The sequence below is a fragment of the Mus musculus genome, chromosome 9 (genome assembly GCF_000001635.26).
Source record: "Mus musculus strain C57BL/6J chromosome 9, GRCm38.p6 C57BL/6J".
Taxonomy (NCBI): Eukaryota; Metazoa; Chordata; class Mammalia; order Rodentia; family Muridae; genus Mus; species Mus musculus.
In genome coordinates, this window is record NC_000075.6 from 74,861,706 (window position 1) to 74,889,648 (window position 27,943).

At 46.6% G+C, this 27,943-nt stretch overlaps 1 protein-coding gene and 2 long non-coding RNA genes across 5 annotated transcripts in view; 2 read left to right on the forward strand and 1 right to left on the reverse strand.

Annotated features, from left to right (window-relative positions):
- The window catches only part of Gm33562, a 70,555-nt gene extending 69,124 nt beyond the window's left edge, over positions 1 to 1,431 (reverse strand). For all 3 annotated transcript variants that reach the window (XR_870924.1, XR_870923.1, XR_870925.1), the window contains exon 1: positions 1,357 to 1,431. This is a non-coding gene — a long non-coding RNA (predicted gene, 33562). The remainder of the gene's footprint in view (positions 1 to 1,356) is intronic.
- On the forward strand, positions 216 to 27,943 carry Onecut1 (one cut domain, family member 1). The gene is made up of 2 exons (NM_008262.3): positions 216 to 1,696; positions 27,601 to 27,943. Exons 1-2 carry the CDS (start codon positions 592 to 594, stop codon positions 27,891 to 27,893), a joined length of 1,398 nt encoding a protein of 465 aa, NP_032288.1. The 5' UTR covers positions 216 to 591; the 3' UTR covers positions 27,894 to 27,943.
- On the forward strand, positions 4,093 to 14,840 carry Gm38678. The gene is made up of 3 exons (XR_870922.2): positions 4,093 to 4,934; positions 6,445 to 12,114; positions 13,146 to 14,840. It is a non-coding gene; the product is annotated as a predicted gene, 38678 (long non-coding RNA).

The window sequence follows — 27,943 nt, forward strand, 5'->3', positions numbered from 1 at the left end:
CGGGCCATTCGGCGCCGCTGAGAAAGCTCTGTCCCCCCCACCCCCACCCCACCCCCTCGGTTCATTTGTGCTGGGACGTCACGGAGCGCTGGGACCGAGGGGGCGGGGCCTGGAAGCGCGCATGCGCGCTACGCCCGGCGGGCGTGAGGGCGGGCAGCGGCAGCGGCGGCGGCTACGGAATCGCAGCCACAGTCTGCAACAGTAACCGAGCCATGGCTCGAGCTGGCGGGCGGCACAGGCAGGCAGCAGCCGCGGCAGGCGCACGGGCCGCGTCAAGGGAGCCTGGGGCAGCAGGATTCTAAGAAGAGGGGCGAGAGGGGGCCGGGCTGGGTGGGCTAGGGGTACCGCGCTCTCCCAACAGCACGGGTCCTTTTTGGAAATTAATATTAAAAGAAAAAAAAAAGACAGAGGGGAAGGTGGGAGCAAGAGAGAAGGCAAGACACACACAGAGAGAGCGAGAGACACAGATCCCCACAGTGAGAGGAAGAAAGGCCACAGTCGCAGGCAGCCGATGTGAAGACTGGACTCCTTGCGCCCCTCGCCGCCTCTGCCCGGCCACATCGATGTTGCAGCCCGCTCGCCCGCATCACGATGAACGCACAGCTGACCATGGAGGCGATCGGCGAGCTGCACGGGGTGAGCCATGAGCCGGTGCCCGCCCCTGCTGACCTGCTGGGCGGCAGCCCTCACGCGCGCAGCTCCGTGGGACACCGCGGCAGCCACCTGCCTCCCGCGCACCCGCGTTCCATGGGCATGGCGTCCCTGCTGGACGGCGGCAGCGGAGGCAGCGATTACCACCACCACCACCGCGCCCCTGAGCACAGCTTGGCTGGCCCCCTGCACCCCACCATGACCATGGCCTGTGAAACTCCCCCAGGTATGAGCATGCCCACCACCTACACTACCTTAACCCCTCTGCAGCCGCTGCCGCCCATCTCCACCGTGTCCGACAAGTTCCCTCACCATCATCACCACCACCATCACCACCACCACCCACACCACCACCAGCGCCTGGCGGGCAACGTGAGCGGTAGTTTCACACTTATGCGGGATGAGCGCGGGCTGGCCTCTATGAATAACCTCTATACCCCCTACCACAAGGACGTGGCTGGCATGGGCCAGAGCCTCTCGCCCCTCTCTGGCTCCGGTCTGGGCAGCATTCACAACTCCCAGCAAGGACTTCCCCACTATGCTCATCCCGGCGCGGCTATGCCCACCGACAAGATGCTCACCCCAAATGGCTTTGAAGCCCACCACCCTGCCATGCTCGGTCGCCACGGGGAGCAGCACCTCACGCCCACCTCGGCCGGCATGGTACCCATCAACGGCCTTCCTCCGCACCATCCTCATGCCCACCTGAATGCCCAGGGCCACGGACAGCTCCTGGGCACAGCCCGAGAGCCCAACCCTTCGGTGACCGGCGCGCAGGTCAGCAATGGAAGTAATTCAGGGCAGATGGAAGAGATCAATACCAAAGAGGTGGCGCAGCGTATCACCACCGAGCTCAAACGTTACAGCATCCCACAGGCCATCTTCGCGCAGAGGGTGCTCTGCCGTTCCCAGGGGACCCTTTCGGACCTGCTGCGAAACCCCAAGCCCTGGAGCAAACTCAAGTCGGGTCGGGAGACCTTCCGGAGGATGTGGAAGTGGCTGCAGGAGCCGGAGTTCCAGCGCATGTCGGCGCTCCGCTTAGCAGGTGAGGCGCTGGGCGCGTGGGCGAGATAAGGGACTGACGGTGGGAGGGAATGAGAAAGGCTGGGCGCGCTTCGTCCCGCTCCGCCTCCCCTTTCTTCAAGAGAGGTGTCCCTAGACCTGGAAGAGCCAGCTCAGGGAGTCAACCTCCTCCTCCTCCTTCTCCAAGGGCTCAGCGCATTGGGCTAAGGGAGGCTTCGAAGACCGAACAAGGTGGCCTCCGCGACTTCGGGGTTGCGTTTGTGCTCGGGGACAGAGCTGCAAGGTTTTGAGCCGCGGGCAGAGAGACTCTTGGAACCTGGCGGAATCTCAGCGGAACACAAGAGGGTTTAGGAAGGGACGAAGCATACCAAGAACTAGCACCCGTTGCTCAAGGCACATACCCCGCGCGGGCCAGGCGCTGTTCAAGCTGCCAGTCAATATTGGCTGAGCTGGCTGCGGCGACCCGCTCTTGGCCGATTTTATTGGCGCCACGCGCAAGGGGGTCCGCACTTCAATAGGGTGTGCACACAGATTCCAAACCTGCAGGCGATCAGTGCATGGCGGGCTGCTTTGGAGGGGTTATCACACATCGCTGAGTATATAACCAGCTGTGGAAAGGAAGGGGACAGAGGCGGACAGTGACCAGATCCCCCAGGAAACTCCCGGTTGAGCCTGGGCTGACAACTAGCTTTTGCGTCGTCGTCATGCTTTTTTTTTTTTCCCATCTAAGTCTCTGTGCTGCTACTGGGTGGGAATGTGTAAATGTCTTTCGAATCAGCAAGCCTGTCACCCAGTTCAAAATTCCTAGCAGGCTGTTTGATTGGGGGAGGGGGGCGGGGGACGACACTGAAAGTCTCAGCTGCCAAGTGCAGGCACCAGGCCTGGCTCCTGTAGTGGGCCAAGAGACCTAGTGGACAGCTGAGCTCAGCTGGAACTGCATCAGGGATCCAGGCACACTCGGCGACCCTTGAAGACGCGAGAAAAGGGCAGCCTAGGGGCGGACTGTGTTCATAGACCTGGGCGGAGGTTGTTGCGTTGATTGACTCCAGTATCCTTGTCCTCCCACCCCCAACCCCCCATCCCCAAGCCACACACACACACACACACACACACACACACACACACACAGCCTCATCTGAGCCTTGCGCCCAGGTCTGAGTCTTGGTGAAGAGAAAGGTAAACGCTGGAATGAGGGTTTGTTAATTAACTGATCGTTCTCCATTAATTCGTCCCTAGAGAATGAAAGACAGTCAATCCGCTCTGAGCCGAGGGCACTGAGCCGTTTCACAGACTAAAATCAAAGCGTGAGGCCGAACCCCCCTTCCCCCACCCGGTGTCTGCCAATGAGAAGCTGGGGAGAGGTAGGTGTGGACTAGCCTCAGATCCTAGTCCTCGAGGCTACCCTAACGGTTCCCCCCAATCTGGCTTCTAGAGGCCTTCCCTCGCGAATGCTATACTGCTTCAGCCTCTGACCACCCAGAATTTCTAGCATAGCTAAGCCCTTTGCTATAAAGTTCTCAAAGCAGACTCTGGTTGGTGACCCAGGAATCTGATGAGGCCTCAGCTCAGATGGAGGACCTGGGCTGATGGAATGTCACCCCTAAGCCTTCCCGGTTCCATTCTGTAGCACTCTGTGTAGCTCCATTGGGCCCCTGCGAGCAGCTGACCTTGCTGCTCTCTCTCCCTTCTGCTCCAGAACCTTCCACTACACCTTCTTGAAGCCATTGCTCCAGACCTTCCAGGCAAGGTAGTGCTTTGAGGCTATCCATTGTGGGGTCCAGGAGTGTGGATAAAAAGCTACTCCCTCATGAAAGTCACACCCCATTACTTGGTGAAGACACTCGAGACGTCAGTGACATCCCACATGGTCTCTGTCACAGGATGGTCTCTGTCACTGCCGGGAAGGACAGACTGATATGATAGGTCCTGTACTGAGCCGATTGCTTAGTCCTGGAAACCTAACCTGTCTGTCCTATGCAAGGTCCACTGACTTCCAGATAAGAAAATTGAGCCAGGGATTTGGGGGGTGGCTGCTTGGTGCTGGGGAGCCCCATGAAGGAAGACCAAGTTCTAGAACCTGTGCACCAAAGGGATGAGTTGGGTGCTGAGCTCATGAGACCTAGAAGGTCGTCTTAGGGATATCTACACACCTAAGTCCAGATGGCTAGCTCTCTGTTATTCTTGGCACCAGGCATCTGGCCCTTTCCTAGAATGTGTGGCACACGGGAGGCGTCAGTGGATGTAAAACCAGGGGACACTGGATGTCCTGAGACACAGCAGAGCACCTCCTATTTCGTTTCTTTTTCCTTTCTTTCTTTCTTTCTTTCTTTCTTTCTTTCTTTCTTTCTTTCTTCCTTCTTTTCCTATTTGGTTTCTTTAACATAAAGGCCTCAGTGAGGCAGGGGAGGGGGCTGGGGGGAGGGGAAAAAGGTACTCACAGCAAAGAGCTCAGAACCATCCCATTCTCCAGGAAAGTCGCAGCCTATTTTTGGAGCCACTAAAGAAAACCCAGCCCTGCTCATTGATTTCTTTCTTTAAAGAGAAGTCGGTTTCTGATCCTTGAAATGGTGACTAGCAGGCCTCGTGATGGAGCCTAGGACTGACCCGCCTGATGCTTTGGTGTGGCAACTGCAGGAACTTGGTACCTGCTCCCCAGGACCAGCCGCCGCCGCTGCTGCTGCTTTGTTAGCTGTTCGCCAAAGAGTAAATCAGCATCCTTTCTCAACCCCTTTATAAGACCCTGCTGAGTTCCTTTACTCTTCAGTGGAAGAGAGGTGCTCCACTTGCCTCTCTGTGTTCCACTGTAGCTTGTTTGGAGGGTCAAATCTTCTGCACGTGGCAGTATGTTTGGGGAGGCGCCTTCTGGTGTATAAATTACAAGTGCTGGTGAAAGACTGGAGGAAATTCTCACCAAATTAACTACCTTTTAAAAATCAATAGATGTTGCCTCAATGTAATGCTTGCTGCTGCTCATTAAAACGCAGCGTGACCAGACGCACGCCGCTTCTGGTCCCGAGTGGGGTGGGGAGACTGAGCTGGGTGCCCCGCCTCTGATGTGGGCGTCTATCAAGACAGGAGGAGATTAGCCTCCAATTAAATATTCCAGAAGGCTTCGGCCCCTCTGCTAGCAGCACGGAAAGAGACCGCAAGAGACACCCACCAATGAATGTGACTATAGCACTGTGCACCCAGGAGGTGGTGGCTGCTCAGGTCCTCAGCCCAGGCAAGGTCCTGTGCTAAGCAAGCCGACCCTGCTGGAGGTAAGGAGACCTCCGAGCCCTGCGCGAAGATGGCCTGCCCTGCAGCACCCGGGACTTCGCCCCCTTGCGGTCGGGTATTTATTTCTTTGTGCTAAAGGAAGATCTAAACTGAGGGAGGATGGGGGTGGGGGGAGTGTTCCTACCTGGAAGTGGCCCTGAGAAAGTCTTACCCAACCCAACCTGGGCCGTGTTTGCTGTGAGTGGCCTTGCAGCTTGGTTGATTGATAACTGGCTCTGCACACGTCCATTTGCTTTTGTGTTAATATTTATCCCGACCGGTGACATTTCAAGTGTCTGGTACTGCCGCTGCAGCGACAGCCAGGCAGGAATGCTAGGCTGGGTCTTAGGAACAGCATTTTTTCAACCCCTGAAGAATTCTGGGTGGAGAGAGAGAGAGGCCAGGACTGGGCACGAGAGATGCCAGGGCTGGAAGGGCCCCTGGGCTACAGAGTGGGAAAAGAAGGCGGTGCCACCTCACTGATTTCCTGGCGCCCTGAGCTGTGGCTCTCCCGTGGTGCAGCTGCTACTAGCCCGCTGCAGCTTGAACAAAGGGCCTGCAGGGCGCGACCGACCGTGTCCGCCTTGGAGGCTGGGGTCAAGGCCTGAAATGGCTTTCTCCCAGCGAGGCTAAGGGATAACCCGTTATCAGAAGGCAGCCGAGAGTCCCAAAGCCTCCAGGGATGAATGGTGGGGTGAACTGTGGTAGCTGAAACACACACACACACACACACACACACACACACACACACACACCAGATATGAAGTCAAAAGGACTTAGGACAGTCATCAGAAGGCTCTGAAAGGCAATTTTTCTCACAGACTCTATCTATCCCCTCCGTGGGATATTAGTTGGCTTTGTGTATTTTTTTATTGTTGGTGGTGGTGGTGAACCCACGTCCCATGAAGAGAGGAAGTGCAGAAGTTTGGGTGTGCCTGTGGTGATAATTAGCAATTGTAGTTTTTGTAGCGGGCTAACCCTGCTGTGGTGTAGTGACCTTGTGCACAACACAGAAAGAACACCCACCAGAAACAAACCCTATGGCATGTTCAGAAGGTGCCTACCACTTATTGCATCCTCCCCAAAATGCAGCCTAGTGATATTTGGATAATCCTGACCTGTGATTATCAATATCATCCCCATATGCCCAGGGGCCAGGGTACTGTGGTTATTCCAGATCCAGCCGGTTACAACGGACACAGAGGATATATAGCCAGTAGTGCGGCTATATCGTAGCAGCAAAGCCATTCAAAACCTATAACGTAACTATCTTCGAAGCTTTCTGCCCTCTGCGAGCTGAGCCGGGCAGAGGCAGAGATGAAACTGGCTTCGCTCCCAGACTTCCGAACCCAGGTTCTATATTTGCTGCAACTGGAGTAGCTGAGCAGAAGACGCTGCTCACGACCCCTAGTGGCCACCTGGCGAGAGAACAGGAGATAGATGTTGGTCTGGCCGAGGCTTTGTTTTTAGGGCATCCTTGTCTTAAAATTTTTCTAAGCCCTGTTTTGATAGGAAGAGGGTGTGGAAGAAGAAGAGGATGCAAGCTCCATCGAGGGAAACACAATTCCTTCCCTACCAATTACAGCTCGAATTCTAAGGTACCCACCCCCTAATTGTAACCTACCAAGAAAAAGTAAATGTTTTGATTCCCTGCCCGAATTATGCTGACATTTTACCTGAAAGGAGCGATAACTGCAGAGGTGACCCTGGCTCTCTGAAGTCGGAGGCTGTGACCAGAATAGTACGCCCAGATTAACAGTTCCTTTGTTTTGCTAGCTTCCCAGCAAACTGGCCTGAGTGAGTCAGAGGGCACCCCCCAGGCTTGAAGCTTAGAAGCCTTTGTTTTTCCCTCCCGAGGGGTGAGTGAAGGAGCTGTCAGAGCCTGCAGGCATGGAACCCGGGCCCAAAGTCAGGACCCTGGACAGAGCCCCGCAGCCCCGTAGCCTAATCCTGGTCTCTGTCCCTAAAAAGGCAGCCAAGATGCTACAGGATTCCATGCTGTAGCAAAGAAACATTCATAGCGAATATTCTGAAGTTTGTGAGAGCGAGAGGCCCCTCCTGGAATAAAAACCGGCCTAGTCGGGTCGTCGAAAAGATCAAAACCGTCGTCAAAGATCAGGTGTTGATTGGTTTGTTCCTACGTGGCATGGCACGTGCACACAAGCATATAAAATCGGAATTTGCGTCCCGGTGGGTGTGACAGGAGTTGGATCATTAAGCTAAAACGTTCAATTCAGTCCCTTTGATCCGTGCTGGGGAAAATCTATAGTCATCTCTAATCTACGAGGTCTTTAAGGAGGTTGTTACACTAGCTGTTTGATGTCGTCATCTTCCACATCCGTGGCAAATTCAGCTAATCAAACACGCTAGTCCCCAAAGTTCTCTCAAGCAACAGTTCTTACAGAGTATACCGGTAAAATCCATTCTTGGTTTTCTTGTAAAAAAAAAAAAAAAAAAAAAAGGAAATATTCAACTCTAATGGCTGTGGGTAATTTAGAGGGAGGGAGGTTCCCAAGTGTCTCGCTCCTCCACTTCCATAGTTAGTGGCAGTCCAGCATTCTCAGTAAACTGCATATAATGGAGTATTTAAACACATGTTCATTTTCATAACTCAACCCCAGTGACTTGAAAATGAAATAGCCAGTTTCATTTCAGAGCCTATTTAAATACTAAGATTTCCACAGTTTGATAAAATGGAATGTCGCCTAACTTGGTGGGGTAGCTACAGCAAGAGGATTTCATAAAACAATGCTTGTTATAGAATCCATTTCTAATATATAAAAAAAAATTCAGCCCATATGCACCACCAATCATTTTCTGTGTGTTGACACTTGACTAAGACAAGTGTGCACCCTCAGAAGATAGACATGTTATTTCTACATGGTTCAATAAGAAGGAACATCTTATTTCTAATGTAAATGAGTTTGGTATACAATCATACATTCCAAATACCACCCATTTATGTTTTTTTTTTTTTAATAAAACAAGTATATTCACTCAGATAAAGCTTACTCTTCCTGAGGTGACAGATGACTGGGCCAGCCATGTGACAATCTTGACTATTTGATACAAACATACAATTATTTATCAGAGTCTCACTGTTCTATCATCTACATAACCTTTCTTCCCAAAGATGCTATGATGGAACAAATAGCTTCTAAAGCATTTCTGTTCGTTTAATTAATTAATTAATTAATTAATTTGATTTAATAAGACGACAGCTGAGCAGAGCCCAACCCTAGAGGACAATTCATCAGGTTTGTCATACTGACGAATGAAAAGGGAATTTCAGTTGTTTGTTCACATTGTATTTATTTCATGCTGTGGTAGACATTCCCACTTAATACTCCCTGTCTATGCCGATGGCTCATAAGTCTTACTATACGTGGAAATTACTTAAAGGCCTAAAACAACTAATGTCTGACTGCGACCCCGTATATTTCAGTTTAATTGAATGGGGTGTGACCCAGGTTCCCAGGTGATCTCATATGCATGGAGGTCTTGGATCCTATATAGTGTGTGGTAGTTACTCTGCCTTTCTCTGATGCTTTCTGTAGTGGGTTAAATAATTTGTCTCTAGTCATCCCACTGGAATTTACTGATGCCCTGGACTCGGTTTCCCTAATTTGGAGGTCCTGGCCAAACATATCCTCCACCAATAACTTGTGTTGCCAGTTCCAGATCACAATCAATACACCCAGAATGTAAACATCATTATCTCAAGCATCCGTTTAACAAGGTCTGTGCATCACGAAGCTCTTGAAATTATAGAGTAAATTTTTTTTTCTTTGAGGCTCTCAAGGAAAGCTTTTGAAACAATTCCTTCTTCTCAGATGTACAAGCAAGATTTCTTTTAATTGATCCCCTCCAAAGAAACAGCCAGAGTGGTAACAGATGTGAAGCCCATGTCTCTCTATCCACGTTTTCACTTAAACAATTATCGATAGGCAAGGCCCATCTCATTAGATATGCTCTGCGGGTAAGCCTGGCCCTCTGGGACCCGTGCCTGCAGAAAGGCCCAAAGGCCCACGGCCACCCGTGCTTCCAAGGCTGACGTTCTCATATGCCTTTGGCTCTGTTCTTTCAAAACTTGTTTGTTACCTCAAATTTAGGACTCTGTGTGTGTGTGTGTGTGTGTGTGTGTGTGTGTGTGTGTGTGCACGCGCACGCACGCACGCACGCACACACACACACTCACACACTCACAGAGAGAGAGCGAGAGAGAGCAAATTGACAAAATCTCTGCTTGTATGTTGGTGATTGTTTGAGAGCAACTCCGTTCCTGTCACATACCACGTGCCTGTCACCCCTCTTTCTTCGCATATGTCATGGAGTAAAGAGAACGGGCAGTTTCTGGAATCATTCCTTTCTTTTAACATCTGATGGTGATTTCATGGTCCCAAAGAAAGTTTGTCAGAAGAACACAGCAAAGTATGTGCTTTTCATTTGTCTTTTCCTCTTGCCTTCTTAAACAGATTTGGAGGTAGGGGTGTTAAACATACAAGCGTGTGAAGCACGCCACCTAGTGGCAGTGGCTCTTACAGCAGGCGCCTTAACGAGTGGATCAGGAGCTGCTACCGTGATTCCAATATTGATGGAGTCACAAAAATCGTTCATTAAGGCAATTTAATCTTTGCTATTAAATGTCCTTTCAATTCATTTGGGGTAATTAAGATGCAGTTAAAGTGATTAAATTCTAATTACTTATGCCAGAGAAAGACGTATTTGTCACGCTAATGCTGTTAGAGGAAGGACTTAGAAAGAAAGTTAACGTTTACTTCAAATGATGCAGCTGGAAAAATCAGTTCCTCTTTTCATCATTAATCTGGTGAGCTGGGCGATTATGTAATGGCACTACAAGATCATTAAATAGGAGAAGTGCTGATTAAAATGACTGCCAGGAGGAAAACTTGAACAAGAAGTAACTCAGTACAGTATAGTCAGCCTCCTTGGGCAAAATCACTCGGTGTTCAAGCCTCTAAGCCCTCACCCCCAAAGTAATAAAAACCTGGTAAGCTTTATCCTCGAATTGAAAGAGGGGTGGCACACAGAAGGCTTTTATTATCAAACCAAAGTCATTGTTAAATGTAAACAGTAAAAAAAAAAATACACAGGGTCTTATGTATTCCAGGCTAGTCTTGAACTCACTATGTAACCAAGGATCACCTTGAACTTCTGATCCTCCTGCCTCCACCTCCTGAGTTCTGGGGTGTGCCACCATGCCCAGTGCTGGGGATCAAAGCCAAAGCATTCAAGCATTTGAGGCAAGCACACAACCAACTCAGCTCCAGCTCCAACCCTGGAGAAACATCTTAAAGAATAGTTTAAATTGGAGTAGAGAAAGCAAGGCAGCTAAGCAGGAGTGGGGAAGCAGAGAATTCCCAAGGACAACGTAAGCCAGCATTTGCCCTGTAGGGTGTGGGAGCCACTTCTCACATGGACTCGATGCCTGTCACTAAGCAGTCCCTCTCCCCCAGTTTGATTCTTTTCCCTGCAGTGAGTGGGTCAGAGTCTTTGGCACTAAATATCTCTGCTACAAATTAGTTTTCCGTATCCCAGTGTAAAGTAGTCTTGCATTATAAAGAAGTTCACTGATGCTATGCTACCATAATCTCACGGCCTCCAGCCCCTTACGATGGCTTAATTATGAGTGTTCATAAAGGAGAGTAAATTGAAACTTAATGGATTTGATGTTTGCTTTACACACACACACACACACACACACACACACACACACACACACACAAGCTTTTTAAGGAGATGCCTCACATTTTCCCAGGGAAGTGATCCAATGAGATTCACCAATGTCATACATAATTGAGGGTTATTTTCCTAAAGAGATCCATGTCTTTTAGTATAAATAAATGTGCATATTGAAACCATAATTGAGGAGGTTGTCTCTGTCTCCTGTTCATCCCATTGAATATTATTCCTGTGCACACCATAAGCAAAGAAGTGGACATTATCAAATTCATCAGTCAGTTAAGTTAAACAATTACCTTTAAAAAAATAAATCGATTATTTGAATATTTAAGGTAATTATGAATCACGTCAGGCTGTGTTTTTAATGTAATATTTGTATTAATTCTTCCATAAATTCATACTTGACATCATGTTGTCCTAAATTACTAGGAGTGGGCACCTCTGGATTAGGAATCAAGTGCCCCAGAGAAAGGTTCATGCAGCAAGTATCTCTTAGACCTTGTCAAGTCATTTAACCTTTCTGAGCCTCTATCTCCTTAAATGTAAAGTGAAGGATTTGACTTTCAGGCTCCATCCAGGTCTCATTCTGTCATTGACTGCCTCCTGTCATGACTGTGTGCCATGTGGGCCTTGGCAAAGTCCAGTAGGCACCTATTTCCATTCAGTATCCTGTCCATCTATATTAAGATTAGATAAGATGTGGGGTGCAGGGCTCAGCTAAATGGCCATGTCTCCGGCTTGCCTCTCCAGTCAGGTGGTCAGGAGCTAACAGTCCATGTGACACAAGCTAACAGGGATAACATGGATTGCCAAGGTCTCATATACGTTACCTATGTACTACTGTGTAATGTAAATCAGCATCTTTGCTATAACAAATTTGCCATCATCATATAGCTATGGGCCCACACATGTCTAGAAATCCCACTATTTTGTATAATCCTAAACTCACAGCTTTCTTGGAAATGTGGAAAAACTGCTCCTGGAACCTTTAATTCGAAGAACGGAGAAACTAGATAGCCCAAATGTAAGCACACATACATGAAACAGAATTTTTTATATAAGGCAAAACCTAGAAGCAGACAAGACTAAATAACTATGCTTAGAGCCATATGGATACATAATATAAACTCTTTTTTAAAAACACTAATGGGGCTGGGTGGTGGTGGCACACACCTTTAATCCCAGTACTTGAGAGGCAGAGGCAGCAAATCTCTTGAGTTTGAGGCCAGCCTGGTCTACAGAGCTAAATCCTTTGGTCTCTGACTTGCTCTGTAGCCAAAGCTGGCCTTGAACTTCTGATCTTCCTGTCTTCACCTCCCCAATGCTAGGACTACAGGCATGAGCTACCCATACCTTTTGTTCTCTGCAGATTTCTTGGATCTGAACTACTATAAACCTGACTGCTTCTCTCTTCTCTCAGCTCAGCAACACCTCCCCACCAGCAACAAGAGCATCCACCAGGCTCTGGTTTCTGGGATGGTGAGCAAAGCACCATGCATTTCACATTCCTCTGGGGGAGAAAAATCAGATGGGTGGAGAGGGGTAGAGAGGATATGTGTTGAGAGAGAGTCCCAGATGCAGCTTGAAACGGTGCTGCACACCTGTAACCCCAGCAGTCTAGGGCTGAAGCAAGGAGCTAAGGAAAAGTTGTTACTGGGAATTTAACAGCGAATGGCTTTTATTTGTCTCTCTTGTTTCTGGAATAGCCCATTGCATTGCTCAGTGTGCACAGGGCATGTATATAAACTCTGTAACATCCTTTCATCTCTTTCAATTCTGAAGTTCACTTAAGATTTCAAGATCCCTGTAGGAACATCTAATTCTGAATATACGCTCGTCCAACTTGAACGCTGTCAGGATTCAGTGCCTCCTCTCTTCTCTGACTGAGGCTCAAAGACCAGCAGCATCAGCAGCACCAGCAGCATCAGCAGCATCAGCAGCATCTGGGAACTTGGGTTCAGCCCCGACCTCCTGCATCTAAATCTGGATTTTTTTCACAGGGTCCCCAGGAGGTTTTTTATATATGTTAAGTTCCGAGAAAGACTATAGAAAATCCTTCAGCATGTCCCTATGCCTTCATTCGTAGATACTGGCTGTCTGGAGACTCTCATACAACCAGACACTGGACTAAGTACACAGATACAAAAGAGGAGCCATGAAAGTACTGCTGGAGACCTCGTGTGTCTATACAGGCTAAGGGCCCCTGGCAGTAGGGGCTAAAGGCAGCTGTGGCCAGTTGTGAAATGAAATGATCACATTTGTGCTTTTGAAAGCTTGCTGGGATGGTAAAGAGCAGATGAGCAGCTCCGTAGCAGCTAAGAGAGATGGGCTGCAAATATGTGTAGGGTGTGTGTGTGTGTGTGTGTGTGTGTGTGTGTGTGTGTGTGTGTGTGTGTGTGTGTGAAAGCTACTTTAAAAATAAAATGAAGCAGAAATCCTGGGGAGGGGGGCGCTAAAGGCTGTGACCCTGCCTTGGAAAGCTGAACACAATGGTATATCTTTATCCACAGAGCAACTGTGAATATTATGGTAGTCAGTCCTTTCCACCCCAGCCAATTGCTGCCTCTGAGGACACCGGACCCTTAAAGAACCAATGTAAGGGGCCAAATACACCCATCCCTGTTGTTAGAGGAACAAAAAAGTAACACCAAGAACAGGGCGCCAATCTGTCAGCAACGATTCTGAGCGAGGAGACTAAGTACAGCCCCTGTACATGGCAGGCAAGTGTCGGCTCGTCTTGGTCATGAGTCAGCCTGTGTGTGTGTGGGGGGGGGGGGCAGCACTCTAAACACATGTTGTTCTATAAGAAAGAGAAAGAAAAATCTGTTCTATCAGAAAAACCCTACTTTCCTTTCATCTAATTCTCTTAGTTTGCTTTCTATTGCTGTGATGAAACACTGACCAAAGCCAACTTGGGAGCCAGGCACGATGGCACAGGCCTTTAATCCCAGCACCCTCTGGGAGTCCAGGCCAGCCCAGATTATATTAAAAATAAAGACAGAAACAAAACAAAATAAAACAAATTAAAAAAAAAAAAACTTTGGGGAGAAAATGGTTTATCTTACGGCTTACAGTCCATCATGAAAGAAGTCCAAAGGGAGGAACTAGAGGCAGAAACAGAAATAAAAGCCATGGAGGGGGGTTGCTTATTGCTTAACATTTTCAGCTTGCTCCACCTGCTTTATTGCAGAACACAGGACCACATGGGCTGGGCCCTCCCACATCAGTCATTAATCAAGGTAATTTTAACAGGCTCATCTGATGGATAAATTTTTTTCTACTGATATTCTTTTTCCTACATGATCCTAGCTTGTGCCTCGTTCACAAAACTACTCGGCACACCAGTTATTTGCATGGTTGTCCCATGAGCCCTAACCTGAAAACAGGGTCGTTTCCAATCAATAAGTATTTATTTTAATACATGTCATATAACCATAATTTTTAAAAAGTTAAATAATCAGTAGGCATACAAAGTTTTCTTCCCAAGCCACTCTCCTGTTATTAAGTTTGTCAAGGTTCCTTTGTGTGTTTCAAGTACTCTCTACTAAATTTAATAATATAGAATTTTAGATTTCAATATTACCATCCCATCAGGAATAGGTTGGAAGAAAATTCACACATGAAAGGGTCGGTTATCTGTATAGGGTTTGGGAGGAGGGCGGGGCTGAAGCCTGGGAGGAAGGAACTTCTAAAACCTGATTCTTCTGTACTCTCCAGAAATAACCTATGGCTTTAAAAGCATGTGAATGTGTGTGTGTGTGTGTGTGTGTGTGTGTGTGTGTGTGTGTGTGTGTGTGTTTTGTGTAGGGTGGATGGTCTCCTTTGTAAATAACTAAAGGTTTTTTTATTTCCCAAACTGTACATTTCTAGGGAAAATGGAGAATGCTTCTTGCTTTAATTTTTTGGCTGACAGTTGCTGCTCTAGAAATACTTGTTTTCACATTGGGCAATGTGCCAGTGTGGTAGGGCGAGTGACAGGTAGAGAAACAGTACAGGCCAGCCATGTCCTAGGGAGGTGGAAAGCGGCCCCAACTTCAATGGAGGTTCCTTATTTCAAGTCACCTTTGAAAAGTGACTCGGGGGCTGGAGAGATGGCTCACAGTGTAAGAGAGCCTGCTGCTCTTGCAGAGGAGTTTGACTTCCCGCACCCAGGTCAACTGACTCATACAGTCACGTGTAACTCTAGCTGCAGGGAATCTAATGCCCTCTTCTGGCCTATATAGGCACTGCATTCACATGCACGTGTGTGTGTGTGTGTGTGTGTATACACACACACACACACACACACACACACACAGGCACATAGGAATACACATAATTAAAAATAAAAAAATTTGGGGGGCTCGAGAGATGGCTCAGTGTTTAAGAGCACTGACTGCTCTTCCTGAGGTCCTGAGTTCAAATCCCAGTAACCACATAGTGGCTCACAACCATCTATAATGGGATCAAATGCCCTCTTCTGGTGTGTCTGAAGATAGCTACAGTGTACTTACATATAATAAATAAATAAATAAATCTAAAAAGAAATATAAATAAAAATAAATTTTTGAATAAAAATGTTATGTTACTACATTTATGGTGGAATACTTGAAAACACATAAAATATAGGAAAGGCCATAATGACCCATCATTACTCATGCCCAAACTATGAGTAGTATTCATTCATTCATTCATTCATTCATTCAGTATCTATGTAGAGGCAGCATGGTCACAATCTGCTGTACAGCAAACAAAGCACACATTCTGCCTTTGCTCTCAGAGCACTTATGCCAGAAAACATTTATGAATCTCCTGTTTTATAGTTGTGCTATAATTTATTTAATCAATCTCCTATTTTTAGACACTTACATTGGTCTATAAACTACTGAGGGAAATAAAGTTTTATGATTTTATATTTTAGAAGTATCATAATTCACATGTCCTCTCTGACAACCATCCCCATCCTTGAATATTTCACTGTATTCAGGAATTCTGCTTGATTCTGCTGTTGTCGAATGATGTGGCAGCCTGCATCACACATGAGATCTTGACAAAGATTTGGCTTCCTCGTCAAAGACGGCTTTTGTTTAAGTAGTAGATGCCTGCATAGAAACTTGAAAATATAGCAAGAAAACAGAACAAAATTGCTCATCACTGTAACCAAGAGATGATGCCTTTCTAAATACGGGTTTATTTCCTTCTTGCTTGAAAAAAAACCCTATAATATTGTTAATTCTTTGAGAATTTCATGCACTGTATTTTGCTCATAATCACCCCCCACATACTTCCCCCTAACGCCTCCCAGATTCTCTCTCTACCTTTCTACTCTCCCAACTTCATGGCCTCTATTTTTAAAAAATTAACCCCACTAAGCCCAATTTATGTTGCATAAATTGGACTTAGTGGGGTTAATTATATATTAATATATTAACATATATAATATATATACTCTCTATATTACATTTCATTGTACATATATGTGTGTGTATTCACACACTCATGGGTTTCCCACCTCATGCTGGAATGCTCATTTGTTGATCTTGTGCAGGTAACCTTGGCAACCACAGCGGTCATGAGCTCATGAGTGCAGAGGTCCTGTCATGTCCAGAAGATACTGCTTGCCTCAGTCCTCCCTGACCTCTGGATCCCATAATCTTCCCTCCTAGTGTCTTAATGGCACGTATATAAGTGAGATACCTTGCCACAAGCCAGATGACCTGAGTTCAATGCCCTCATGGTGGGCACAGAAAACCATTTCCCCCAAGTTATCCTCTGACCTCCAACTGCACACACACACACACACACACACACACACACACACACACACACACACACAAATAAATGCTATAAAAATAAAAGCGAATATGAAAGATATACCTTAAGTTTTTTATTCTATTACAAAATTACACTGATAGAGTATGTTCAATCAAACATGCCTCCGTGTTATTAAATACCACTCAGAAGTGCAGAAAGCTGTTCACACTTTCATTTGGAACCCATTTCAAATCATGAAAGTCTGCAAAGATAGATAGAGCAAAGGCCATCAGGCGACTCCCGCAGCTGTGAGCACTGGCCAGTGGCTAGCGTCCTACTTACTTGTTTCGTGTTTGCTCTCTTCCCATGGGGTTTTATTTTCCTTGAAGGCATGCTACGTTCATCATGGCCTGCCCCTTACCTCAAAATACTCCAGTGTCTTCCTGAGCCCAGGGATATTCTCTTGCATGGTCACTGCTCACTTTGTCCAGTGATTCGTGGTGTCCTCGGAGCACGGTTCTCCAGCACAGAATTCTGTCTCCATTGTGCTTCCAAATTTTACTGTGCAGTAGTCTTCTTCCACCTTCTCTCTCTTACAAAGCTGGCATGTTTGAAAGAAATGCTATTCTCTTTAAAATTTGTATTTGTTTTATTACAGTCATTCGTTCATTCGTTCATTTGTTTGCAGGTGTGTGTGCATGTGTATATGTGGGGGGTGGGGCAGCATGCCAGGCACCTATATGGAGGTCAGAGGACAATATGCAGAAGTCCAGTCTCTCCATCCACTGGCGGGGGTTAGGGGGGGGGTCCCAGAAATTGAACTCTAGTCAAGTTCCCTTAATTCCCAGCCCCTGTAGAATTCGCTTGTTCTCCTGTGTGTGCCTCTGTTGTTTCCTCGAGTTTCCATTGAGCTTCTGCTCTCTTACCCAGAAAGCGCCATGGGTGGCAGTGTGCCTTCTCTGAGGACATCTGGAGGCCCCCAACTGTCTGCTCCTCCCTTACCTGGTGAGTGAGTTTTGCTTACCCAAAGTGTTGTCTAATTTCTACACTGTGTAATTACTGGGCATTCCCCCCTTCCTTCCAACCAAAAGGCAACCCGTGGGAAGCACTCTAAGACAGTGGAAATATTCTACTTCTCCTCAAAAATCCCCATCTACTTAGCACCTGTTTGTCTTTGCTTGCTCCAGCTTTCCACCCTCAGCACTGTGCACACTTCCTTTTTATTGACAATTTGAAAAATATTGCTTGCTTTTAAGTATTCTGGTGCTCAAGTTGTCTTAGACTTGGCTAATGGAAGCCTGCCTCTCTTATGTGACAAGTTATTACTACTTTAAAAAAAAAAACTTTCCAACATAAAGCGATATTCCAAGTTCATTTGGTACCCTTGCTGCCCTAAGCCTTGGGTTTACCCCTTCCTTCATGAACCATGGCTTATGCTGGTGGATAAGGCACTAGAGACTGAGAAGAGCTGGGTACTGCCTGTGTGTGCGCTATTAGCATGGCCTTGTTTCTCCACTCTCTCAGATAATGCTGGGAAGTATATACAAAGAGGTAAGCATAAACACATTCATACATATATAACACACATGCACACAGGAACATGCTTAATATTTACATTTGTATTACATTTATTTTTGTGTCCATGTCTGTATTCATGAACATAGATATATGTATGTGTGTATAGATAGATATAGATATATGCATATGTACATGATATAGTATGTGTAGGAAAACTTACAGTAATCAGTTCTCTCCTTCCATCGTGTGGGTCCTGGAGATGAAACTACAGTTTCCAGGCCTAATAACAAGCTCCTTTTCCCTTTTGGCTATCGTGTGTGTGTGTGTGTGTGTGTGTGTGTAAAATCACAAGTTTATATCAATTCCTGCACTCACACAATTGTTAAATAAACCCATGCAGGGGTTTTGTTTGTTTGTTTGTTTGTTTGTTTGCCTTTCCTTATACCCTACTTGTATATCCCTCTTTGGTCTACAGTCAGAAACCTGACACTCAATACTCAATTATCATTCTCTCTCCCTTCCCCCTCTCTCTTTCACACACACAAACACACACTAAGAGACACTTACACACAGAGAGAGACATACACATGGACACACATAGATACACAGAGACACACAGATACACGCAAACACATACACAGACATACACACACATATAGACACAGACAGACTCAGACACATACACAGACATGCACACACATATAGACACAGACAGACTCAGACACATACACAGAGATACACATACAGACACAGATAGACATTCACACACATATACAGAGAGAAAGAGAGAGAGAGAGAGAGAGAGAGAGAGAGAGAGAGAGAGAGAGAGAGAGAGAGAGAGACTCACACACACACACATTTGCTCAGTCCCGTGGCACATCCAGAAACAAACCTGCCTAACCCTGATTTTTCCAGAGGAATTAACCCCCAGGTCTTCCTTCAAACACATGTCCCCGAATCACTTGGGAGCATCTTAGAAACCCCACTGAATCAGAAGCACTGAGACAGATCCTCGTCGTCAATATCTTAACAAGCCCCAAAGCCTTTGTAACACACACTAAACTTTGAGACTCAGCTCACCGTTGTAATGTAGCTTTGTCCTGTTCATCTGGTACCAGCCTGGTAAATGAGGGGCACTCCAAAACTCCTCTTCATCCCTCTGGTCCTGAAATATGTACCCACCCAAGAAGCTGCTTTCCAGTTTCCCTGAACTCTCTCCTCATTAGCTGCTTTGCATGTTGGGGGGAGGCTCCGTTAGTTAGTGCTGAAAAGTCTTACAACGGCCAGAGGCTGCACTGTTGGTGGGAGGTACAGTATGTCGTCAGCATGGTGAACCTTGGGTTAGATTCCCAGCACCAAAAGTCACGGATCCGAGCACCCCAACTTCCACTTTCCTCAGAAGGTCCTGATTTGGGGTAGCGTTTATAATCTCAGTTCCCATTATTCTGCTCGGGCAGAGTCCTCACATGGCTCAAGTCTAAGAAACACTGACCTAGAACACCTCAGCTTTAGCTGTGTGACTCAATCACCTGGGGCCGCTGTGTGCACTGCACATCTAGAGCTGGGACCCAGGTCCCAGCTCCGAATGCTTCCCAGTTGGCTACAGTGTCTACCCACCACTTAAAACTTCTGAAGGCTTTTCTAGCCTTTTTCACTGCAGAGTGTAGGCTAGCCCTGGAGTCCAGGAGAAAGCATGATACTATCACCTATGGAGATGGGGAACCAGTAGCCAGAGGGATCCAAGTGGCAAAATATTCAGTAACATGCAGTTGCCAGAAAAAGAAGCAAAATGACATCTTTGTGTGTTTCCAAACACATTATTTGTGTGAGAGCTTTAGCCCCAGTGATTGAATTTCCCCAAGGTGGAAAATTTCCAGGGGCCATCTCATGAATTTTTTTGTTATGGTTTCCACTACAAGGGAGGTAGATATGTGCTGTCCACACCCATAAATCCAGTTCTTGGACTAAAGAGATGGCTCAGATACTAGAGTGCTAGGTTTGTTCCCCCGAATGCATAAACCAGCATGGGGATTCTAACACTTGGGAGGCAGAAGGATCGGTTCAGGGTCATTCTCAGATACATAGCAAGCTTGAGGTCAGACTGACCTACACAAGACCCTGTCTTAGGAGGGAAAGAAATCCAATTATTTTCTTCTGTCCCCTGAACTAGGGATCTATTGATCAGTTACACTCCAGGCTTAGCAAGGAAGATCACAGTGTATCTTGACCTTCTGGAGCACAGAGCCTGCACTTGCACACCAATTGCTTGTGAAAGGCGTGGTCACTCAACTAACAACTCATTTCAGGGTCTCAGACAAACTTAATTCCCCTGAACCTTCTGCTTCTCTAGCCCCATCTTTCCAACATGTTCCCTGCCTGACTGTCCCTGAACCGCCTTCTGATTCAGGGAATCACAGCTTCCGTCACCAAGGTCTCAGCTGACTTTCTTCTTCCTTTGTTCCTTTTTAGATTTTATTTAGTTTATGTGTATGAATGTTTTACCTGCATGTATGAACATGCACCCACGTGTGTGCTTGGTGCCTGCAGAGGGCAGAAGAGAGTGTCAAATCCATGGGAACTGGAGTTACAGACAGTTGTTAAGTCATCAAGTCATCGAGAGGGTGCTGGGATTCAAACTCGGGTCCTCTGCAAAAGCAGCAAGCGCTCTAACCACTGGGCCAACTCTCCAGCCCTCCAGTGATCTCCAAAGTCTCCTTAGAATAGCTCCTTAGTAGAGTTGCCCTGTTTCAAGAGTAGCCATCCAGGAAAAGTATTTTTGAAATTTGATATTAAGTTTTGTCTTTAGTGGTTCTATTTTCTACAGGCCCACATCTAGCCTATTTATATAACAAGAATGCTAGTTTACTGGGGGTGGGGAATCTGTGGACATGATGATGATGATGTTACCATACAAGAGATTGTTTCCACACCAGTGAGAGAGATTGATGAGGAATAACTAAACTGGGGGGGGGGGCTGTTCTGTTGTCATGGGAACCAACAATTTCCCCTGGGTCAGCGAAGGCATAGAGAAAAGGAAACTCTGGAACCTGGCCTTACTCTATAAGGAATTCTTTGTATGGAAAGAAGACAGAAATGGCATTGGGGGGGGGGGACGGGGAGGAAATAGCTTATTAGGTAAAGCATGAATGTGCTTAGTGCATTGAGGTGCAACTGAGCAGTGTGGTAGGAGTGGTGGGCAGTCAGGAGAAAGGTGCAAGCTGTTTGAAGTCATAGTACCAAGATCCTTGAGGCAGAACAGGCACTGAGCTCTCTTCTTGGGCTTCAGGATACCCCTATGGGGTTCATTTTTCAGTGTTGACTATTGACATGTTATGGAAATGTATAGTATGGTTATACAGACATTTTTTTAGAAACCCAAACGAGGCAAGCTCCACTTGTTTGAAATTAGCTATAGGAAATTAGTTTCATTTCTATTTTTGTGTGTGCACACGTGTACATGACTGTGCACATCCATGATATACTCTGAGGAAGCCATCAGGTGTCCCTGTCTATCACTCTTTATTCCCTTGAGACAGTCTCTCGCTGAACCTGGAGCTAGACTGGCAACCAGTAAGCCCCAGCAATTCCCCAGACTCCATGGCATTGGGTCACAGGCCTATGCAGCCCTGCCCACCTTTTGATGTGAGTGCTGGCAATCCAAACTCAGGTCCCCACGCCTGTAGAACAAGAACTCTTACCCCGCTGAGTCGTCTCCTGCCCCTGGAAACTGATTTTTATAGTTCTGGGTGTTTTTTTTTATTATAACTTTTAGTTGTTATGAATACTATAAAATATATAGATGCCAATTATAAAAATTGGAGCAGTCAATTTTATAATTCACAATAGACGTACATGAGCCAAAGGGCATACTAAGCATGTAGTTCATCAGGTCAGCTATATATCTTGACTGGCTTGCAAAACAATCATAACTGTAGGACCATACCAATCATTGGGCCCCAAATGATCGAAGGGCTTTAAAATACTTTTTTAAAAAGATTTATTTATTATTATATGTGAGTACACTGTAGCTGACCTCAGACACACCAGAAGAGGGCATCAGATCTCATTATGGTTGGTTGTGAGCCACCATGTGGTTGCTGGGATTCGAACTCAGGATCTTCAGAAGAGCAGTCAGTGCTCTTACCCACTGAGCCATCTCGCCAGCCCTAAAATACTTTTTAATTATGTGTATGTGTTATGCCCTCAGCTGCCATCTCTCCCCTTCCACATAGAGGCTAAAAGGCCTTCTCTTCCTAGTCTGCCCCCACCTCGTACTCATCTCTGCCTACAAGACCAAGGACTGATACTGACTTATAAGAACAGTGAGACAAACAGATGTGGAACAGAGGGTCTGCCCAACTGCACCAAGAGATGACCACACAGTTCAACCCACACCTCTTGAGGAGTCCATTTCCTTTTGGTGGTGGATGGAGAGTGGGTTGAGACTGGATCTTGTAATGTAGCCCAGGTTTGCCTCCTTCAACTATCCCCATAAACCAGCCTCCCAAGTGCTGGAATTCCAAGCAAGTGCCACCAGGCCCATCTTAAGCTGTCCATATCTTACACAGAGGCTAACAGTCCTTGGCAAGGTCTGTTCTAGAACATGGTGGTTGTCGGTATTGGCAAGCCATGAAGTTGCTTTTCATTTTACCTCTCGAGGAACCTGGCCCAGGTTGACATGAGGTTTGATTGGCTTCACAGCAGAACCAAAGCTTCTGGCAGAGTGAATGCTTTTCTCATGGCTCAGGCCCCTTTGAATGTACAGCACTTGTGCACTGAAAAAGACCTTCTCTCCAGCCTGTGTGAAACAGCTAGCCCTGAGACAAAGATTCATGAGAAACACCAGCAAGTGCATTCAAACAACTGTTCCTACACCTGTAATGGAAGAGTGGAAATTCAGCTTCAAAAAGCATGCACACACATATTCCTATGAAACGCGTGTACGTGTGCACACGTATTTAAGATGTATTTTTATTATTTTTTTAATTAGGTTTACGTGTCTGTCTGAGTGTAGGTGTGCATGAGTGTAATTGCCTGCAGAGGCCAGAAGAGGTTTGACAGATGTCCTAAAGCTGTACTTAGTGTGAGCTTGGGTTCTGGGACTCAAGCTCAGGTCCTTTATAATTGCAATATGTGCCCTTAGCTGCTGAGCCATCTCTCCAGCCTCTATTTCTTTTTAATGGCTCAGAGGTCTAGGAAGACGCAGTGTTGAGCTGTTGGTGGAGTCTGTGGTGCTTGTCATTGTTTTAAGCTCTTATATTGGTGATTTGGGCCATTGTGAGGGGGCATGGATTTGCTTTACCGCCTCCATCTAAATGAGCCTGAATCCGGACTTGCTGATTACAGAGCTACCACAGCTTCGTTTTGTTGTCGCTCTTGTTATTTGTTCCTTGGAGGGAGACAGGCTCTCCCCTTGTATCCAAGCATGGCCTGGAATAGATTACAAGTATGTATCACATAACTCATGACTTACTTACTCCTTTTTCAAAAGCAGTGAAGGTGTCTGGGGATATAGTCAGTGGGTAGAGGGCTGGTCTTGCTTGCATGAAGTTCTCAGAACCTCCTAAATGAGAGGTGATGGTTCAGCCCCCAGAACCTCCTAAATGAGAGGTGATGGCACTTATGCCTGTAACCCCATACTTGAGAGGTTCTCAGATCCTCGTTCTCAGTCACACATTGAATTCCAAGTCAGCCTGAGAAATTACTGTCCCAATCAAACAATAAGAATAGAGAATAAAAATCCATAAAGATCACAGATGGTATAATGGAAGTCAACGGGGCAGCTAGACACTGAGATAGAGAGACGGGGGATGGCTTCAAATATTATTTAATTAAGGTCATAGTAGGCTTTGGAAACCAGAAGAGGTGCTTCATCCCTGAGTGGTAGTTTCAGAGCCCTCGGAGGCCTTACACCGATGTTTGCTCAGTTAAAGAGGTCTCCAGGATCTAACAACTTCATAGCACAAGTCAGAGTCAGCAAAGACTTGAGCCCACTGCCTGACTTGCATGCTGACTTCAGAAGGAAAGCTTGGTAAATTCATATGCAAAAATCAAAGTTACAGCAATGGGACTTGAACTCCTGGCTTTGTGCTTCATCTCCAGCCTCTAATTTGCAAACCTCTGCAGTAGTTCTTAAGAGCTTATGGTTTTAATCATATCTAGGCATTTGATCCTATTTAAAATGTATTACCAACCTGGGAAACAAGAAACACATTGTAACCGAGAAACATCAAGCTCAGACATGGTAAGGAACATGCACAGAATTCTCTTTAGGGGATTCCGGCCCCAGAACTATTGTCTGTCTCTCCTGAGTCCAGGTTTACCTAACGGGTATTCCAAGTCCATCCATCTTTGTAAATGTTCTCCAGGCCATGATATCCATGCCCACATATTTCCAGATAGATTCCTGGTAGACTTCTGCACGACTCAGTCAATACTTGGACTTATTTTATTTTTAATTTACATGTATGCATGTGTGTGTTGTGTAGGTATGTACACTTGAGCACAGTGCCTACAGGGGCCAAAAAAAGGGTGTCAGATCACCTGGAGATGGAGTTAGAGGCAACTGTGAGCCTCCTGATGCAAGTGAATGCTGGGAACCAAATCCCTAGCCCCTTGGAGAGCAGCAAGAGCCACTGACTGTTGAGCCATCTCTCCAGCCCCATCAGTCAACACTTCCAATGCTGGAAAGATCTTTGGGTCATTATGGAAGGAAATCTGACAAGGTGACATTTAGATCCTTGACTCAGAGTCGGTTCTAGGGTGTCAGTACACACCACACTTTTAAAGTGTGTTCCAGCACAACGCTTCTTAAAATCTAGGTAGTAGAGCACTGCTTGTTTGTTGATTGATTGCTAGTCTACATGTGTCTTGGACATGTTGTTCTGTAATGTGGGAAAGATGTCCTGGTAGGCGTACACTTGTGCATGAGTAGAGCAATGTCGAGCATCTATAGGCAGTTCTTCCTGCTCACTCTTAGTTTCCTACAGTGATCCTCTTGTACACCCACAGACCAGCTTGAGGGCAGCCAACCACACATTAAGAAACACTCCTCCAAGGGAAACAAACCCTAAACTTTTCTGATAGCGTGAGCTGGGGACACATTCCCACATTGCAGGCTGAGATATGTATGGCAGTAGGGGCAGGGGAGGAAGTCTCTGAATTAAATAACTGGGCTTTGATCGATTGGCATTTCCAAACCAACTTGACCTCAAAACTCTGTTCACAGAGTATCTTTTAACACCCTGAAGACTCGGTTTCCAAAAACACATTTGGCTCTGTTTTCCATATTATAGGCAGAGCAAGTTCCCAGACATTATACTGCCCTTTTCCTATCTTTGAAATTCTTCTGCCTCTATTCCTCTGCTATAATGACAGATGCGTGCCACCTGCACCTGGCTCACTTCTCTTCTTCCCTCCTCTCTGGTGTGCACAATCCTTCATGCCTACTTCTGCCTCCTGTGTGGGACTATGAATGACCACACTCTTGCAGACGAAAGCGGCCTCTCTGGCTGAGGCATCTCTCACTACAACTTGCCAAAGAATCCTGAAAGCATGGTGATTTGCCTCCTTCCCAGAGGGGACTCACATTGGGGCTTCATGTGTCTCCAGTACCCTCCAAATCCACTTCTGCCTCCCTCCTATTAACCCACACCCGTGCATATCTTGTGTGTGCCTTTGTATGTGAGTACTTCCTTGTACTGCAGTGCCCCCAGCCCCCCCCGTTCCTTGTCTGTGTTCCCCTCCCCAAGCTCCCACAGACACATGTGGAGACTCAGACCTCCAGCTTGAACTTTTCTATCTTGGCATGGGCCATCTCTATCCTGTACAGTATCCCATAGACATCTCAAAGTTTTTCTCTCATTCATACGGTCTCCGAAGGACTCTGTTATACCCTATGGAAGCATCCAGAAGTATGGCTTTGCTTTTGCGTGCTAGTCCTCTTCTCTGCTCACCTCATGGCCTACATGAAGTTGTCTGTTCTCTCTTCTATTGATACCACAGCCTTCATATTTGGCAACTCTGGCTTTTGCTCTTGCAGAGTTCTCTTCAAATGTAACATGCAAGTACCATCGCCAATAGCCCCATAGGCTCTGAGATCCCTAACAGCCTGCATTTTTCAGGACACCCTAACTGGGGGTCAGGGAGGAGGAGTCTAGCTCAGTCCCTGTTCCAATAGCATTTCACCTCCCAGTTTTCTGACCCTGCAGTATACACAGCACTTGAGACCTTGACCAGCAAAATATAGTGACCTACATTTTCCCTGATGTGGGTATTTTATGATTTATGAATATGCATACTCCACCACAAAGGATTTGGGGTTGAGTAGATTTGAGAAACAGATGTCAAACGTGAATCTTGAAGATGAGGCTGTGTAGTAAGGTTTCTCCAGGTACCATTTGCCTGTAAATCCTCCCTTCAAAGACCCCTGTGGAGATCGTCTCTCTGCTCTGGTGCCAGGCAGAAAATGATGGCTGTAGTGGCTTCAGTCCACGGAATCCTGCCAAGTACCCAGGACCTGCTTAAAGACCTTCAAATGTGCTCCCTGGTTAGCTGGAAAATGGACATCTCTTTGCAGAGATTTCCCTTAGCTCTGCCTTTTGAATGATAGATAAGTTGAGGCTTCGCCCAATCCTGTTATTTACCTCTCCATAAGTATGTGTTGTATAATTTATCATCTAGAGCCCTAATGACTTCCAAGGCTGTATTTCTAGCTCAAACCTGTCCCCTGAGCTCCAGGCTCCATACATCCTGCTGTCTTCTGGACAACTACCTATCGGAGATCTTTAACAGAATGCCCAGCCAGCACTTCCAATGCACTTTGTCCTATAGACAAGTAATTACACCCTCATAAAATTCCTTTTTTCCATATGCCATCATCTAACATGAAACCTAAAAGTATTCTGAATTCTCTCTACCCAGGCCCTAAGCCAGATTGTTAACATATTCTCCGGATTCCACCTTCTGAGAAATATATCCCACTCAGTTGCCACTGTCTAACTCTGGGTCTTCCACCTGACTTCTCTCTTGGCTCAGGGTTTCTGGGAGACTGAGAGATTTGCATGCTGGGAGAAAATGGTGGGCACTTTAGAGAAAACCTTCTGTTGGGGAATGTGGAGTTAGAGTGTGATGGAGTTGTACACATAGGCCACAAACATACAGACGAATAAAGAAATTTAATTTTAAAAGTTGTTCAAGTTAGGAGCTAGAAAAATGGCTCAGTGATTGAGAGCACTTGCTGGTCTTCCAGAGGACCCAAGTTTGGCTCCTAGAACCAAGTCAAGTGGTTCACAAGTGCCTGTAATTCCAGATCTGGAGCTGGGGGGGGGGGTGCCTGACACCCTCTTCTTTTCTCCATTGACACCTGCATTCATGTGCACACACCCTCACACAGACACACATATATATTTTTTTGGAGAATTAAATGTCCTTTTAGAAGAAAAACTCAAACTCAAACATTTCATTTAGCTAGAGGCCTGATGGAGCTACCTGACCTTCCTAAGACAGAGTGCAGAAACTGGTCAAAGCCAGGACCCACTCACGGGCCCAAAGTCCCACCTGTACTTCAGTTCTCTGTGCTTTTACTACACTTCCTCCCATCCATTCTCGGAGCTTTAGTCATGGGTCGGCAGACAGGAAAAGGGGCTGTGAGGAATGGTTGACCAATCCCCAGCAGGGAATTTGTTCTAAAACGTCTTCCATATTTCTTTGCAGCCTGCAAACGGAAAGAGCAAGAACACGGGAAGGACAGAGGCAACACCCCCAAAAAGCCCAGGCTGGTCTTCACAGACGTCCAACGTCGAACTCTACATGCAATATTCAAGGAAAATAAGCGTCCGTCCAAAGAATTACAAATCACCATCTCCCAGCAGCTGGGGTTGGAGCTGAGCACTGTCAGCAACTTCTTCATGAATGCCAGGAGGAGGAGTCTGGACAAGTGGCAGGACGAGGGCGGCTCCAACTCAGGCAGTTCATCGTCCTCATCGAGCACTTGTACCAAAGCATGAGGGAGGAAGAACCACGGACTAGTACCTCGGTGGAAAAGCTTTAAATTAAA

What these genes read in the sequence shown, in the direction of transcription:
- Onecut1 (NM_008262.3), top strand. Translation starts at nt 592, where the DNA reads ATGAACGCACAGCTGACCATGGAGGCGATCGGCGAGCTGCACGGGGTG. An exon ending in GTCGGCGCTCCGCTTAGCAG is followed by an intron (nt 1,697 to 27,600) that starts GTGAGGCGCTGG and finishes ATTTCTTTGCAG; the next exon opens with CCTGCAAACGGAAAGAGCAA.